General features: G+C 48.4%; 3 protein-coding genes across 3 annotated transcripts; 1 reads left to right on the forward strand and 2 right to left on the reverse strand.

Annotated features, from left to right (window-relative positions):
- The first annotated feature begins 131 nt into the window (after positions 1 to 131).
- Positions 132 to 1,903, forward strand: LOC136183628 (uncharacterized). Its single transcript, XM_065970337.1, has 3 exons — positions 132 to 305; positions 609 to 1,253; positions 1,542 to 1,903. Exons 1-3 carry the CDS (start codon positions 248 to 250, stop codon positions 1,736 to 1,738), a joined length of 900 nt encoding a protein of 299 aa, XP_065826409.1. The 5' UTR covers positions 132 to 247; the 3' UTR covers positions 1,739 to 1,903.
- LOC136183623 (general transcription factor 3C polypeptide 3-like) lies at positions 1,711 to 7,030 on the reverse strand. The gene is made up of 24 exons (XM_065970332.1): positions 6,750 to 7,030; positions 6,606 to 6,692; positions 6,441 to 6,559; positions 6,268 to 6,391; positions 6,134 to 6,210; positions 5,959 to 6,073; positions 5,771 to 5,901; positions 5,659 to 5,718; positions 5,509 to 5,596; positions 5,392 to 5,450; positions 4,944 to 5,261; positions 4,807 to 4,891; positions 4,690 to 4,751; positions 4,454 to 4,637; positions 3,537 to 3,658; positions 3,353 to 3,482; positions 3,236 to 3,298; positions 3,103 to 3,182; positions 2,931 to 3,041; positions 2,783 to 2,869; positions 2,617 to 2,718; positions 2,485 to 2,563; positions 2,220 to 2,432; positions 1,711 to 2,173 (listed from the first exon to the last, which is right to left on the reverse strand). Exons 1-24 carry the CDS (start codon positions 6,952 to 6,954, stop codon positions 2,007 to 2,009), a joined length of 2,868 nt encoding a protein of 955 aa, XP_065826404.1. The 5' UTR covers positions 6,955 to 7,030; the 3' UTR covers positions 1,711 to 2,006.
- Positions 7,031 to 9,038: 2,008 nt separating this feature from the next.
- On the reverse strand, positions 9,039 to 10,330 carry LOC136183987 (uncharacterized). Its single transcript, XM_065970805.1, has one exon. The coding sequence runs from the start codon at positions 10,308 to 10,310 to the stop codon at positions 9,168 to 9,170; it is 1,143 nt and encodes a 380-aa protein (XP_065826877.1). The 5' UTR covers positions 10,311 to 10,330; the 3' UTR covers positions 9,039 to 9,167.
- Between the last annotated feature and the right edge of the window lie 6,533 nt (positions 10,331 to 16,863).

The following is a 16,863-nucleotide window of genomic DNA, read 5'->3' on the forward strand; positions in this document are numbered from 1 at the left end:
TGTAGACACATTCTGGCTGTTCTGTGCCCGTCCGTGCCGTACAGGCTTGCCGTTCTGCCGTTATTCGCCGCTATCGAGCTCCTTCGAGCTCCGTGCGTCCCCGTTATCGTGGAGTTCACTACCGGATGAACAGTCCCGGATAATTTACCTTGTTGACGTCGCCAGACCAACCCCCTTCAGAATCTAACCGCAGAAGACCGACTCGACGTTGTACAGGACGTGCGTGTAAAAATCGGTGACGTTCGCGATGTTTTGGCGCCGACGCGGTAGCCGCAGTGAAAAGAAAGAGGACAAATACCGACGACGTAAGCGCAAACTCGTTTTTTTATCCGATCCGGCCCGGCCCTCCCCGTCTCTTTTGCATTGCCTCCATCGCACGACCGTTCTAAAAACACATCTCCCTTACCTAGCACTCGCAAAACAACTCTCCAAGATATCGACGACGACGCGCACGTCACGATACTGTAGCCTAGGCCATGTTTATGATAAAGAGATCGCGTCCCCCCGAAGCCTTGCAGGTGTTCGCTTTGGCGGCGGCGTAAAAGAGGCCGCGCCTGCCCTACTACTGCGATTAGTGTTTACCCCACCAATTTTCTCTCTCGCAATAGAATTGGACGAATCCCTATCGCGTCGCGAGCAGCGGCGAGAGATCGAGATCGACGACGACGACGACGACGAAGTCGAGCTCGACGACGATCTCGTCGCCCTTCCCAAGCCCGTTCTCACGGAGGTCGTCGCCGATTTTCCGCCGCGCGTCGCCGCCGCGGAGCTCAAGGGCTTCGAATCGCAATTGACGGTGAAAGAGGGCGATCGCGTTCGCGTTCTCTATCGCCGATCGTCGACGTGGTCCATCGATTGGGTCTACGCGGCGGCGGCGACCGGCGACGGCGAGGGATACATTCCCGCTCACTACTGCCGCGCCTATGCACCTGCGCACGCCGTTCGGCGCTATGACGACGAGAAAAAAGAGCGCGAAGCGACGACGACGACGACGACGGTAACGAAACCGGAGATATCTCTGACGAAACGTCGCGACGTCGTTTCGACGAGAGTCGACGCGAAGAAAGGCGATCGGGTCGAAGTCGTCGATAATTTTTGCGCCGCGAAGTCGGCGCAGTTGAGCGTGAAGCAGGGCGAACAGCTGACCGTCGTCGCGGAAGAGAAGGATCATCTTTATGGGTGGCCCCTCGTGAGAAACGAGGCGGGAAAAGTCGGATGCGTTCCGGTCGGACATCTCCGTATTGTCTCGAGAGGTAAAGGCATCTTCTTTTTACCTGTTGTTGCTGTATTTTGTAGATACACTAGAAGATACTTTTAAAAAGTAGTAGTCCCCTCCCCCCCCCATGCCCCTGCTCCAATAGTGCAATTCGCTAACTAAATTTGCCTTACCTTGGGCTGCTTGTACACTGAACAGACAGTCCCATTCAATCATGACAATGTCATTGCGGTCTACGGACAGTAGTTCCCAAGGCAACGTTTTTAGCACAAGGCGTACCATTGACCCACCCTTTGCTTTGTCTAATTTGTACGTTCTGCCGTAGCCGTGCGACGAGTCAACGTGCCTCTGGTCAAATGGTCGAAGCCGGAAGAAGAAGAGAAACGTGCTGGAGTGGAGCTTCGCTCTACCGTTCGAAGCAAGCTCAAGATGTGGGTTAGAACGCAGCAGCGAAGAGACGCTCTGAATCGAAAGAGAGGCTCTGTGGAGTCAGGCTCCAGTTCGAACGTGTCACTTGTTTAGTTCGGTAAATAAGGACGCGCTTTTTAACTAAGGTGCACTGTGCAGTGCATTTTCTGTTGCTGTTGTGAAAAAGCACTGACAGTGTGGGTACGTAATTGCCGTGCCTTCGCTAATTTTGTTGAATGTTGAGGGCCTTTTAAACTAATAAAGAGAAGTTGTCTTCAGCTTGCTTTTCTTTTTGTCGATTCATATCCTACATTGATCTACTTTGTGTCCTGGCATTTCACAGGTTTTGCAGAAATAATTAAGTTTATGGCTAAATACGTAGTCATATAGAGCAGTACCTGAACAGGACCGTTCTTGCCAACGAAGGCTGATTGCTCTGCCTATAAATAAGTGATAGATTAAAAGCAGCCTCCCGGTGAAGCGACGTCGTCGAATCAGCAGCGAGATTGAGAACTTTGTTGTAATAAACGACAGCGAGATAATTGAGGTCTAGTAATAGGATTAAGTAGAGGAACTGTTTATTTTGAATCCTTACCAAGTTGATGAAATGCTCTCGCCACGTTGTAGTACGTTTCGCTATTGACTCCCCGCAGATTCATGTATCGTCGAAACAAGGCGAATGCCTGCACGACGTGAGCGTGCCGAAAGGAGTTGAACCGTTTCATAGCCAAGTTCAGGTAGCAGATGGCAACGCACAAGACGATCAGGCTGTTATTCGGATCCTGCACAAGAGCTCGTTGATATGTCGCTAAAAGAACGAGAATTGTATAGAAGGAGTGACGGCTTTCTTTGGCATATACCAAGGCCAAGTTTGTGGCTTCCTGCGTAGAGACAGTTGTGTCCGACCGTTAGCAGCAGAGGAAGAGACTTGGAGGAGTTCTGAAGTAAAAGAGGTCGTCCACGTTTGCAAATCAATTCCTTCTATCGCTAACCTTAATAATTAATAAGCGCATGGCGAATTTTGCCAGACGTCTGTCGCGTAGTCCGTTCATCAGCGTATTGGCGAGATTCCACAAAGGAACGTTGTCACAATGCTGCAGTCGGAAAACAATAATAAAAACAACAACAGCAACAAAAGGCAAGGAAACAAAAAATTACTTTTTGACAAAGCACCCGAATGTACTCAAAGCCTACATGATACTCCTTGCAGGCGAGACAAGCAATGGCACACGCCACTCTAACGTTCTAGTTGGAAAAAAAGATTATATTGAAAAAACAATTCTCAATTACAAATGGTACACAGCACCTCAGCAATGCCCTTTGAAGTGGGAGGAGCAAACCGATGCGACGCCGCGCAAGCAAAAGCAAGACGTCTCAGCTCTCCCAGACGACCCAACTGGATCAGGGCATTGCCAACCTGAGATACAAACCCACTACTATATTATAGGAAGAAAGAGCATAAAGGAGCGAGAGAGAACCTCGATAAACAATTTCCACCAATCCTCTGCATCAATATTGGCTTCCTTGGCGTAGTCGCACAGGCGACGAGGCAAAGGATCTGCGGATAAAGAGATTCTTGGCCGCTAATTTTTCTCACTGCAGTCTCCTCACCCGACCCAGTTGCGCCTTTTCTCATCTCCTGTCGCGCTTTTCGACACGAGTACAAACAGATGCCTATTCGGAATTTTCGATCGAACGACGACTTACGATTTTCTTCGACGTATGTACCTCGTAGATTCTTTGCGTAGTAGACGTGGCGAAAATAGTAGCTGAGCATTTCGAGACCGCAAGCAGCGAACTCGTTCAATTGATTCTGATCTTTCAATAGTCTGCACTTGTGAAGCATTATCTGGTAATCCTAACCCAAAAGGAAAAACAATTCAGTGAGATTAAAAATATTTAGCGTACGCACCTTTGTTTGCTCGTCCTCTCTATCTAATGGAACGGGAATGTCGTGTACAAAAGACAAATCCAGCTGGCCGCCTTCGATCCAGTCGTCGTCAATTTCGTACTCGCCAAAATTGGCCACATCATCTGGATAGAAGTATATACATGTAGTACCGTTCACAAGTTTTAGGCCCCAATGCCAATATCATGAGGTTCTAAAGAGATAATTTTGTTTTTTGGTTGAGCGATCGCGTCGTGGAATGGCGCACTTGTGACCGCGATCTACTGAGGCCCCCTTTGGCCGCCCTTGTTTCATCAACCGTTAATCAAAAAGAAAATCGGCACTCGACACACGTCTTCAACGGAAGACGGTGCTATGGGAAACTTATCCGGTATCAGAGTGTGTTGGAAGTTCCGCGTGGACAGGGAAGGTGCAGAGCGCCGTTGTCAATAGGCAGCCACCAGGCCATAGTTGCCTACACCTTGTAGAGAGTTAGAGTTACCAACTAACTTCTATCTCCTCTGGCAGAGGATGTTAAATGGGGGTTTATATACATCATCGCTTTCCAGGGTAATTCAACTGCGGCTTTTTGCGACTCTAAACACAGCGCAATTTCAAATCGTTCGCACAAATCAACCGCAAATGCATTTCTGCAAAGGTTCCAAGCAACATTTCGTCGCAAATCGGTCTAAAAAACGACGACGACAGTAGGTGTGCGCGCGCGTTCAGATGACGTCAACAGTGACGCACTAGCTACGCGCTAATCGCTTCGAAAATGCTTCAAACGAGAAGTAGAAGCGAATTGGCAACGAAATAGGTTTTTTAGAGTCATTCTTGCCTGATATCTAAGTACCGTGCGCTTGACTGCCCGTTATACACGAAGTATCCTACGTAATTCGACCCCGCTCCCGCTTACCCGCCCCCGGTGGGCGCTGTCGTACCGGTTTGAGTAAGAGCTTGAAGGGCTTGCTCGGGACGATCAAGTTGCTGATAGAGCGACGACAGGGAAAGTCTCGCGTCCAAGTGCGTCGGTGCAAGAGCGACGACTCGTTCGTATGCGACGATCGCTTCCTCCAATTGGCCGAGAGCGCTGTGACACTCGGCAACGCGCAGCCAAACGCCGGCCTTGCACAAAGAGAACGATAGCTTTTTATTTCTAATCATAGAAATTTTCTACTTGATTATATTTCTCAGTTTGAACGAGTTGAGATTGCAAGGAGAGCGCAATTTCGTATCGGCCTGAGCGAGAGAATAAGCATCAAAGGGCCAAAAAAAATTTGTCCTCCCAGAGTACCGCAGAGCGAAAAGACTTCGGCTACGTCTAGGAACAGATCTCCAAAAGTGGTCGGATCTTGCCGTAATAGAACTTCAGTAGCGTTCTGACATTTCGCAGATGAGAACCAGTTTTCAGGAGCACATCTCTGCGCTTACCTTAGCCGCTTCGATTTGTTGTTTGTGGACGAGACAGACGATCAGCTTCGCTCGTATGTCAATGTGAAGGTCGTCCGGCACCGCGTACACGAACTCCGGAACCGGCGGAACGACGATCTCGGCACTGTCGCCGAGAAAACGAGCCAACTGAATATCGCTAGTGGCCGACTCCGGCGCCGCGGACAGCAAAGTGTCCTCGATGCGTTCAGATCGCTGCAAAGCGACCGAGGACAATTCGTGAAGATCACCACCGGTGGATGACGAGAGTGGTTCGGCGCCGGCGCCGACGCGAGAAACGTTGCAGTGAGAACAAATGACCTGAAAAGAAAAAATAAATGTCGTGACTAGTAAATCAATTCCTGTAGCAAAACAAATAAAAGTGAAAGGAGCAATACATGTATCTAGGTGTTGAATTCAAGCCTCCTAGATCTATCTTTGCATCTCTTACGTCGTGGGCAAGTTCGTAGTTCTGAGCTGCTATAGCCAACTCGGCCAAAAGGTTCACGCCTATGATTAATTAGGAAGAGCGTTTTTCTCGTGTGTACTTTTTCCCTGTTTTTCTTACCGTCCAAATCTATGCAGTCGGGATACTTCCCAAAGGCGGCGTGAAGCACGCTGACAGCCTTGTCAGATCTCGTCGATTCGTTGTGAAGCTGAACAACGACCGAATGTCGATAGTGAGAAAAACTACAGCGATTTTCCTCATGCCCTGTACCTTGGCTATCTCTATGGCAACCTGAAAATGCTTCGGTCCCTCCTCGTCAGCCGGCAAAACCTACCAATCAAATTAAATCCTTTTGACCGTGTGGGATATCAGAACACCTTGCCTCTTCTATTTTCTCGTAATCAGACAGGGCTTTAGGATGTTGACTCAAGCTCTGATAGAATCCGGCTCTCTTCCATAGAAGATCGGCGCAGAATAGCGTGCTGTTCTTATCCTTGCTAGTCAAACTGATTGCTAGAGAACGAAGAGACTCGTACCGAAGGGAACCCAACGTCTCGTGCGTTCTGTTACCCTGGGTGATACAGCTAATGGCTCTCTTCACGTCGTGTCGTTCCATCGACATCTCGGCCAATTTCACCCACAAGTCGACGTCATTGCGCTGGAGATGAGCGGTAATCAAAGAAATCTACAACAAGAGAACGATTAATTAAATAAAACGTATATCTATATCAATAAATGACGTGACCTCAAAACATTTATCCCGCTCTTCAGTTTCCTCATAGATCATGGCCAACGTCTGAAACGGTTCAACGCAAAACGGAGCTAAGACGCCAGTCGCCGTATATAAAGTAATACGCGATCCAACGTGAAAACGATAACCTTGCCGTATTAGTTCAATGCACAGTTTAGTCGCTTCTTCCATTTCTTGCTTTGCAAAGCAAATGTTCGCTCGACCCATCATCGATTTCTGATGTGAAGACAGGCTTCGTCGAACAGCGGGACCCTAAACAAGGTTCTTTGCCCCATTGGTATATATCGTGTGTCTTACGTACTCTCGACACTTTCAAATGATCCATGAAACGACGTTTCCTCTGCAGTCGATCGCGAGTTAAATCCTGAATAAATTCGTCGGCCTCAGCAGAAGCAGAAGCGGAGGAAATGTCTTTGTGTTCTAAAAAATCAATAAATAATCAATGGAGATCATGTGTCTACTGTACCTCCTTTGCCGGCAGAAACTCGACTAGAAACGACATTTCCCGACTCCATTTCTGTCGAAGTGTCGTTGAGAACATCCCAGAGAGACTCTAAAACGTATTAGGGGTATCTATCCACTATCATTCTTCAAGATATTTCCTTTGCACCGTTTCGTGACTCTCCTCCTCTTTCATCGTCGTCATCTTCTTCTCGTTCCCTTGCTCCCGCCCCTTCCTCTTCTATTCCCGACATGGTCGACCATTGGTCGAATGCAATTCGACCGTCGAGATATTGCAAGAGAAGTTTCGCCTGTTCGTTCTCCTTTTCGCCTCGTTCGCCTGCACCGCTTCCTTCTCCTTCGCATCCTTCCATTCCCAGGCTTCGATTTTTGTGTAGATATCGACTCTTTCTTGCTGCTGTTTCGACTCGTTTGGCGTTACGACAATCGTAACAGTTCTCGTGAATAATTCATTAGTGCCAATACCGAAGGTGAACACCTCTTCCAAAGATTTGATTTGTAGCCAAAGGATAATACGGTAATTGTTGGGATGCCTCAAAGGTCAGACAAATTCATTTCCATAGTGTGCATCCAGCTTCTCCAATCTAATTCAGCTAAGATACATGCAAACCGGCAGGTGTGAAAATGAACGGTTCCTAGTGCAGAGGGCAAACGTACACTTTGCTACAAGCGGTTGGGGCCGGTCGCGTTAATTTTAGAAAGGTTACACCATTATATCTATGGCTACACCATGGAGTTATATGCGAACCTTGCTTGCTACTGACTGTGTAGAGCAAGGAATCGGACCGCTTGGCACACCTTGAACAAATGTTTCTGAGGACAATCATCTGATAAGAGCAGAGAGCCCTAGCTGACTTAGGCAGGGCCGGTATAGAACTAAGAAGCCAAATAAGGCATTCCGTAGAGTGAAATCAAAAGTGGCATTGATGGGATTCAAAATTGAAGAATCGCTACAAGAGCAGGAAAAACAAAGGAAGGCGCGGAAGATATGTCCTGTTCGCGGGCGGGCGTGAACACACACGCAACTATAAGAACCGATCGTGAACTGATTCACAATCATAAGGCTCGCACTTTGGCAAAGATGATTTTGACCGCTCTAGTCGTCATTCTGTTCATCGCTCCGATATCGGCTATGGTAAGTATAAACCCACGACCGCCGCCGGAGGAGAGCAACTCAAAGCCGCCGCTGAAGGCCGAAGGCTTCACCGACGAACCGGGTTGGCTCAACTTGAACACGTCGCGAGTGCCGTCAATACCGTATCCCGGTCAAACAGTCACCGTTGTCGTGTATGCTCTCAGTAACTATTATCATTCCCTGATGAATCCCCAGTTTGTGTGTCGCTTCACGAGCAAGACTAATCCATCGCAGACGTTCGACTCCGACTACGCTCGACTCCGACCGGTCGCGCAGGGGGACCCGTGTCTCGTCATCGACTGTCCGTTGAAGAGCGTCACGTCGTGGAAGATCGAAGAACGAACGGCCATCGTTTCCGTTATGTATCGATCGGAAAGCGAACTGAAATTCATTGGGAAAGAAGGCGACGACATGATCACGTTCATTGACGCGTGGACGAGCTTCGAATACGACACAAACAAAGGAAGCATTGCTATACACGGCAACAGTCTCAATCCCGATCACGAGCACTCGGCTAAATTCGTGCTCGACAACGGTCACATTTTCATCGTTCTAGCAAGGCCAACATCGCTCAGTAAAGTAACCTTTGACTTGACCAAACACGTCGAGGCTCTTGAAGGAAAGATTTCTGCTCGCATAATACTATTCACGACGCAAGGACTGGTGCCGTACGACGGTGACGAAGGAGGTGACACGGTCATTCTCGAGTCGCCTGTCGCACACGAGGCTTGCGATAACCATAATTTGGTCAACCAGCCGTGGAGAAAAATATCAAATATATTTCAGTCTCCACTTTACTGCGACAGGAACGGCGCGGGAATTTTAGTCGACGGATGGAATCGCATCGATCCGTCCATTGGCGGCCGACTGCCTCAATCGTGTCCACCAACACACCGTTGCGGCACACACGCGACCGGATGGCTGCGCGATCCTCCTCCCGTCGAGAAAGGAGTTGAAGAGGCAAACACAGTGTGCTATCACTGGAGCAACAATTGTTGCTCGTGGCACTCGGCAGTGAAGGTTGTCAATTGCGGCGACTTTTTAGTCTATCATCTGCCCGCGCCTCAGCATTGCAGTTTGAGCTATTGCGGCGATGCTTGAGAATCGAAAGATCAAGAAACGTTCAGAATAATGTGTTATGCTTTCTCTTTTTTTCTCTCGTGCTGTCTATCTCTTGCGCTCAGCAATTTTGATGTCTCTGTCTTTCCTTAGAAGTGGCTCGTTGTGCATACTAGTCTCTCGCCTAACAGTAGCTGTTGTATCACTGTCTGAAAAATTGGCTGTGTTTGGCTGCACGTGAAATTTAAACAGCTATAGATCTTTTAGTTTGAGTAAGAGGAATTTTAAAGCAACACGTGCAACCAAAGAGAAACTAAAGAGCAGCCACATCAATCTAGTCTGTTGTAAGTCAAAGTTGAGCGCGCCTTTCTTTTAGGCATCGCCGCAATAGCTCAAACTGCAGTGCTGAGGCGCAGGCAGATGATAGACTAAAAAGTCGCCGCAATTGACAACCTTCACTGCCGAGTTCCACAAGCAACAATTGTTGCTCCAGTGATAGCAAACTGTGTTTGCCTCTTCAACTCCTTTCTCGACGGGAGGAGGATCGCGCAGCCATCCGGTTGCGTGTGTGCCGCAACGGTGTGTTGGTGGACACGATTGAGGCAGTCGGCCGCCAATGGACGGATCGATGCGATTCCATCCGTCGACTAAAATTCCCGCGCCGTTCCTGTCGCAGTAAAGTGGAGACTGAAGTGTATTTGATATTTTTCTCCACGGCTGGTTGACCAAATTATGGTTATCGCAAGCCTCGTGCTTGATAGGTGACTCGAGAATGACCGTGTCACCGCCTTTATCGCCGTCGTACGGCACCAATCCTTGTGTCGTAAAGAGTTTTACCTGAGCAGAAACTTTTTCTTCGAGATCCTCAACGTCTTTGGTCAAGTCAAACGTTATTTCACTGAGTGATGTTGGCCTCGCTAGAACAGTGAAGGCATTACCATTCTCTAGCACAAACTTGGCGGAGTGCTCGTGATCGGGATTGAGACTTTCCCCGCGAATGAGAATAGTTCCCGCGTTCGTGTCGTATTCGAAACTCGTCCACGCGTCGATGAACGTCAGCATGTTGTCGCCTTCTTTCCCAATGAATTTCAGTTCGCTGTCCGATCGATACATAACGGAAACGACGGCCGTTCGTTCTTCGATCTTCCACGACGTGACGCTCTTCAACGGACAGTCGATGACGAAACACGGATCTCCCTTCGCGACCGGTCGGAGTCGAGCGTAGTCGGAGTCGAACGTCTGCGATGGATTAGTCTTGCTCGTGAAGCGACACACAAACTGGGGATTCATCAGGGAATGATAATAGTTACTGAGAGCATACACGACAACGGTGACTGTTTGACCGGGATACGGTATTGACGGCACTCGCGACGTGTTCAAGTTGAGCCAGCCCGGCTCGGCAGTGAAGCCTTCTAAATCCAGCGACTCGGAATTGCTCTCCTCCGGCGGCGGTCTTGGTTGTTCCATGGCTGATATCGGAGAAGCGAATAGGAGGGCGAGAGCGGCTAGCAGCATCCTCAAGTTGTAGCAATGCGTTTGTGACTGTGGTAAGTGCTGCTCGCAGCCTTCTTTATGTAGGGTCTGCGTTTCCGCCGGATAGAGGAAGTGCAGTCATAACGACAAATTAGATGCAGTCATGTAATTTTTACTTAGGAATGTGTCAGCCGTTTTTTGAACCGATTCGAACAATTTGCAGGACAGAAAAGCCTGCAAAAAAAATCAGACGCTGGATACTATACGATTCTTCACTGCTGTAGGATGCAAGACCGCTTCTGTCGGTGGAAGCTATGAGGTGACCTGACCGGACCTGCCAGCGCGATGAATGCCAAACATTTGACCTTTGGTGAGCCCGGCGGGCGATGATCTCCCACCGATTCAAAACAGGAAGTTCAAGATAGCCTTTTTCAGGAGTGCCGCAAACCGTTTTTCTTCGTTACTTGAAACGATCACACGGTACCAAACTGCGATGTGGAATATATACCCATCCCATGATAAACGGCACCGGTAGTAACTGACGAAAGGTGAACCGCTCAAACTCTTCGCGGAGTCCGGCTAGCAAGGCCTATATGTCAACAAATTGGCGCTATTTTTCTACGCCATAGACAGCGGTTATCATCGCGCTTCGCCTGCACATACGGCAATCTTCACTGTGTTCTTTATCGCCGTTTATAGCATCCTCATTGCAACGAATAAAGACTCTGATTTGTGGTTAGAAAGTGCATCCCGAAATGGCTCAGTAAATGTATTAATACAGTCAAAGGTTGCTCAATTAAATTGGAACCGCAGTGAGCGAATTCGGGAAAAGCAAAAGACGAACAAACACCACTGGAAGTCATGCTGATTCTGCAGAGGTCGCCAACGTCGACCACAGGATGTCCAAAGAGGAACTGATATCCACTTCCTAGAGACGAGACTATCTATAAGTGACCCACTGACAAGGCAACCGCTCACTCTTCCTTCCACACAGTCAGGCAGCAGAACGATTGAGACACTATGCTGAAGCTGATACTTCTGCTGGTCTTTCCATTCATTGATACGGTATCAGCCATGATACAGATAAAGGATCCAGAGCTGCCGGAAGAGAGCAACGGACTTCCTTCCCTAGAAGCGAAAAGGCTCTCCGAACCGAGCTGGCTCAACTTGAATACGACACAAGTTCCGGCGATACCCTATCCCGGTCAAACGGTCACCGTCGTCACGTACGGCCTCGAGAACTACTATCATTCTCTAATGGCACCCCAATTCATCTGCCGTTATACGAGCAAGACCAATCCTACACTGAGTCTCGACTCCGACTACGCTTGTCTTCGACAACTCGAAGAGGCGCCTTGTCTCGTTATCGACTGCCCGCTCGAGAGCGTGTCGTCGTGGAACTTGAATGAACGAAGCGCCCTCGTTTCGGTTCACTTCCGAAAGAAAACCGAATTAAAATTTGTCGGAAGAGCCGGCGCCAACGAGCTGTCGTTCGTCAGCGAGTGGACGAGTTTCGAGTACGACACGATCGAAGCGATACTCGTCATATACGGCACCAGTCTGGATCTCGATCACGACCACACGGTAAAACTCGCACTAGACAACGGGGAAATATTCACCGCTCGCGCGCGACCTGAGTCCCTGAATAAAATCGTCTACAACATAAAGGACGACGTTGAGACTGTCGACGAAGAACATCCAGCAAAAATAACGATCGAAACGACTCAAGGCGTCGTAGCCTACGGCGGCGACGAAGGCGGCGACACGGTCATCATCGAACCTCTTCTCCACGCGGCGTGCGAAAATCATAACGTCGTCAATCAACCGTGGAGAAAGGTATCGAACACGGTCATTTATCCGCGCCACTGCGATCGGAACAACGTCGGAATACAAGCGTACGCGTGGAATCGCATCGATCCGAGTATCGGCGGTAAGTTGCCCCAATCGTGTCCCTATTATAACCGTTGCGGCACTTATTCGCCCGGTTGGTTGCGCGACGCGCTTCCCACCGAGAAAGGAATCGAGGTCGCCAATACGGTCTGTTTTCGTTGGGGCTGCAACTGTTGCGCCTATCAGACGTCCGTCAAGGTTGTCAATTGCGGCGAATTTTACGTCTATTATCTGCCGCCGCCTCCCCAATGCAATATGGCTTACTGTAGCAGTCATTGAGAAGGAGGTTCGCCGCTCAAGAAACTGACGTTCCTTACGTATGACTAACTGTACTTTAGCTAGCTTGTTTGTTTGTTTGCTTGCTGATAGAACCGCTACCACCATTAGAAATTGAATAGTCCTCGTGATGATGCTCTTAGCTATAGGAGGACTCGTTCTGACTATGCTGTGACGGTCATGGAATTTACATGAGGGCTAAGCTATTGTATGTATGTCTTCTTGTGGTTTCCTTATAGCTGGTTACAAAATGAAAGAGGTGTCTTTCTCCGTCTACTTTCGGCTAGGGGACTCCTAGGTGTAACCATGGTGTAATAAGGTCTTTCAAGTTGATATCTTCGTGTCTTTCCTTTCTCATCAATTCTAAGGATTTCAGTCGCTTTATGCAGTTGATGAGCTGAGACAGGGTCAAAGGATGTCCGAGTTTTGTCTTTTCCAACTGGACACGCTACCCGGAATTAAGAAAGAAAGCGCGTTCAGGGAATCTTCTCGACGTGATTCTTCGCTTCGGAAAAACGGAGTGGAACGAGAAAGGACTGATTGAGGCTCGCGGTGCGCCTCGTGAACCGCATTCCTTCGATACAGCAGAACAAACGGTTCTTCCATGTCGCCAACGCAATGAAAAGCATTGATACAGCTCCTCTAACCTTTTCGGTACGCGGTAAGCTCGGGTTGAAGATTGAGGCGACGGCCATGTTGATCTCGTATCCGGGGATGGCGCATTCTTACGACCACGAGTGTATCTGCTTCCATCAACTCTTCCATCAGAGATTAAGTAGGAGAGGGATGCGTAACTCGCGCTATCACGTGACGTTTCTTGGTACCCACCTACACTACCTACACTAGACTTAATCTCTGCTTCCATCATAGATATATGAGAGATATATATGAGAGATATCTATGGGATCATAGAGAATATGTGCTATGGCTAGCGTACTATGCCAAAAATACGTCATCAAGCGTGCGCTTTGTCTAATCAATATTTGTCATGTTGATCGTGTATTGTTCTAATAATAGGTCGTGTTTGCAGCACGTTTGCATCATGTTTGATGTCATGTTTGATGCTCACACCATATAGTCATGCAGAAAGTGCAGATGGTCATACGCACATCGCAGTTTGGTACAGTGTGATCGTTTTTTAGTAAGAAAGAAAGACGTCGGAGACCTTTGCAGAATAAGCATTACTTCCAGCTGTACAAAGTATAGTTAGTATACAGTCTTGCAAGACCCTTCAAAGAGTTTGAGCGGTTCACCTTTTATCATAGGTATTTCCCACATCGGAGTTTGGTACAGTGTGATCGTTTAGCTAAGTAACGAAGAAAAACGGTTTGCGGGCATCCCTGAAAAAGACAATGCCAGCCATCGTGGCGGGTCCAACTTCCTTTTATGAATATACGATCACCACCTGCCAGACACACCGAAGGCCAAATCTCTTTCATTCATCGCACTGGCGGGTCCGGTCACGTCACCTCATAGCTTCCACCAACACACCTGCAGCTGCCAAGAATTGTCCCCTTGAATTATTTGCATGAGTGTCTAAAGCATGCACTTCGCCGTCATAACTTCACTTCCTCCATCCGTCAGACCCTACATAAAAGAGGCTGCGGACAGCACTTACCACAGTCACCAACGCATTGTTGCAACTTGCAAGCATGATGCTGCCAGCCGCGCTCGTCTTTCTATTCGCTGCTCCAATATCAGCCATGGCCCCGGTACCGATAACAACACCGCAGGAGGGCAAATACGAGCCACTGAGTCTAAAAGACTACACCGCGGAGCCGGGCTGGCTCAACTTGAACATGTCGCGAGTGCCGTCAATACCATTTCCCAATGAAACAGTCTCCGTTGTCGTATTCTCTCTCGGTAAATATTATCATAAACTGATGAGACCCCAGTTTGTGTGTCGCTTCACGAGCAAGACGAATCCATCGCGGACGTTCGTCTCCGATTACGCTCGACTCCGACCAATCGCGAAGGGGGACCCGTGTTTCGACATCGACTGCCCGTTACAGAACGTCACGTCGTGGAAGATCAAAGAACGAACGGCCGTCGTTTCTGTTCTGTATCGATCGAAACTCGAACTGAAATTCATTGGGAAAGAAGGCGACAACATGCTGACGTTCATCGACGCGTGGACGAGTTTTGAATACGACACGAACGCGGGAACTATTCTCCTTCGCGGGGAAAGTCTCAATCCCGATCACGAGCACTCCGCCAAGTTCGTACTAGAGAATGGTAATGCATTCACTGTTCTAGCAAGGCCAACATCACTCAGTGAAATAACCTTTAACTTGACCGAAAACGTTGAGGATCTCAAAGAAAATGTTTCTGCTCAGATAAAACTCTTTACGACACAAGGGTTGGTGCCGTACGACGGTGACGAAGGAGGTGACACGGTCATTCTCGAGTCGCCTGTCGTACACGAGGCTTGCGATAACTATAATTTGGTTAACCAGCCGTGGAGAAAAGTATCAAATACCGTTCAATCTCAATACTACTGCGACAACAAGAACGTAGGAGTTTTAGCCAACGGATGGAATCGCTTTGATTCATCCATTGGCGGCCGACTGCCTCAATCGTGTCCACCAACATATCGTTGCAGTACCCTTGCGACCGGATGGCTGCGTGATCCTCCTCCCACCGAGAAAGGAATTGAAGTGGCAAACACGGTTTGCTACCACTGGAGCAGCAACTGCTGCAACTGGCAATCGGCAGTTAAAGTTGTCAATTGCGGCGAATTCTTCGTCTATCATCTGCCCGCGCCTCCTATCTGCGCTTTGGCCTATTGTGGTGATGCCTAAAAGAAAGGCGCGCTCAACTTTGACTTACAACAGACTAGATTGATGTGGCTGCTGTTTAGTTTCTCTTTGGTTGCACGTGTTGCTTTAAAATTCCTCTTACTCAAAGTAAAAGATCTATAGCTGTTTAAATTTCACCTCAGCCAAGCACAGCCAATTTTTCCGACAGTGATACAACAGCTGTAGGGTCTATAAGCTAGCGGTACTGTTAGGCGAGAGCCACTTCTAAGGAAAGACAGAGACATCAAAATTGCTGAGCGCAAGAGATAGACATATCTATGCTTCCATATACAGATAGATGTTTACAGTATCCGCAGAAAAGAGAGCTCGCTCGACATTCATTAGATGTCCATGAATCGTAGTGTTATAATTCCTTTTCACCACTCCCTTTGCATGTGCCTAAAATGCGAAAATGGCAAACGGACGCCAAAATTTGCAGCTGCTGGAGCTTATAAGTCGTTTGCTATCACTGGGCCAACAACTGCTGCAACTGGCAATAGCCTACGGTTGTTAGTTGCGACGAATTCTTAGTCTATTATCCACCCCCGCCTCCTGCCTGCAGTTTGGCCTATCGTGACTGAGAATTGACAATCAACAAACGTCTCTGTCTTTCCTTATGTGTGGCTGGTTGCGCGTAGTCATACTGTAGTCTATTTGAACAGACATTCTAAAACAACACCACGTGCAACCAAAGAGAAACTAAAGAGCAGCTAGCCACATCAATCTATAGTCTGTTGAAAGTCAAAGTTGAACGCCTTTCTTTAGGCATCGCCACAATAGGCGGAATTGCAGACCGGAACGCTGGGCAGATAATAGACGAGGAACGGGCCGCAATTGATGACTTTCACCGTTGATGAATGGTAACAACAGTTGCTGCTCCTGTGCCAGCAAACTACGTTCGACACTTCAACTCCTTTCTTGGTAGGAGGAGCGTTGCGCAGCCATCCGGTATAAGAGGCACCACAACGCTGTATTGGTGGACACTCTTGAGGAAGTCGACCGCCGATGGACGGAGCGATGCGATTCCACCCAGAACGGTGAACTCCTTGTGTGTCACTGTTGTCGCAGTGAAGAGGAGATTGGACTTGATTCGATACTTTTCTCCACGGCTGGTCAACCACACGATGGGTTTTGCATGCCACGTGTTTGACAGGTGACTCAAGAACGACCGTGTCGCTCCCTTTATCGCCGTCGTAGGGCACTAGTCCTTGCGTTGTGAAAAGCGTTATCCGAGCAGAAACCTCTTCTTTCAGATTGTCGACGTGTTTGCTCAAGTTAAAGGTTATTTCGTCGAGTGATGCTGGCCTTGCTAGAACGGTGAATGTTTGGCCATTTTCGAGCGCAAACTTAGCCGAATGCTTGTGATCGGGATTGAGACTTTGCCCGCGAATGAGTATGGTTGCCTCGAGTGTATTATATTCAAAACTCGTCCATGAGTCCAAAAATGTCAACGTGTCGTCGCCCTCTTTTCCAATGTATTTCAGTTCGAGTTTCGATCGATACAGAACGGAAACGACGGCCGTTCGTTCTTTGATCTTCCACGAAGCGACGCTCTGTAACGGACAGTCGATGACGAAACACGGGTCCCCCTTCGCGATTGGTCGGAGTCGAGCGTAATCGGAGACGAACGT

This window comes from Oscarella lobularis, chromosome 2 (genome assembly GCF_947507565.1).
Source record: "Oscarella lobularis chromosome 2, ooOscLobu1.1, whole genome shotgun sequence".
Lineage (NCBI taxonomy): Eukaryota > Metazoa > Porifera > Homoscleromorpha > Homosclerophorida > Oscarellidae > Oscarella > Oscarella lobularis.

Excerpts from the sequence above, each read along its gene's own strand:
- LOC136183987 (XM_065970805.1), bottom strand. The coding sequence starts at position 10,310 with ATGCTGCTAGCCGCTCTCGCCCTCCTATTCGCTTCTCCGATATCAGCC.
- LOC136183623 (XM_065970332.1), bottom strand. The coding sequence starts at position 6,954 with ATGGAAGGATGCGAAGGAGAAGGAAGCGGTGCAGGCGAACGAGGCGAA. Across the intron at positions 6,560-6,605 it reads AGTTTCTGCCGGCAAAGGAG|AACACAAAGACATTTCCTCC; the intron begins GTACAGTAGACA and ends TTGATTTTTTAG. Across the intron at positions 5,719-5,770 it reads ATTACGAGAAAATAGAAGAG|GTTTTGCCGGCTGACGAGGA; the intron begins GCAAGGTGTTCT and ends TTTGATTGGTAG.
- LOC136183628 (XM_065970337.1), top strand. The coding sequence starts at position 248 with ATGTTTTGGCGCCGACGCGGTAGCCGCAGTGAAAAGAAAGAGGACAAA. Across the intron at positions 306-608 it reads AGAGGACAAATACCGACGAC|AATTGGACGAATCCCTATCG; the intron begins GTAAGCGCAAAC and ends CTCTCGCAATAG. Across the intron at positions 1,254-1,541 it reads TCTCCGTATTGTCTCGAGAG|CCGTGCGACGAGTCAACGTG; the intron begins GTAAAGGCATCT and ends GTTCTGCCGTAG.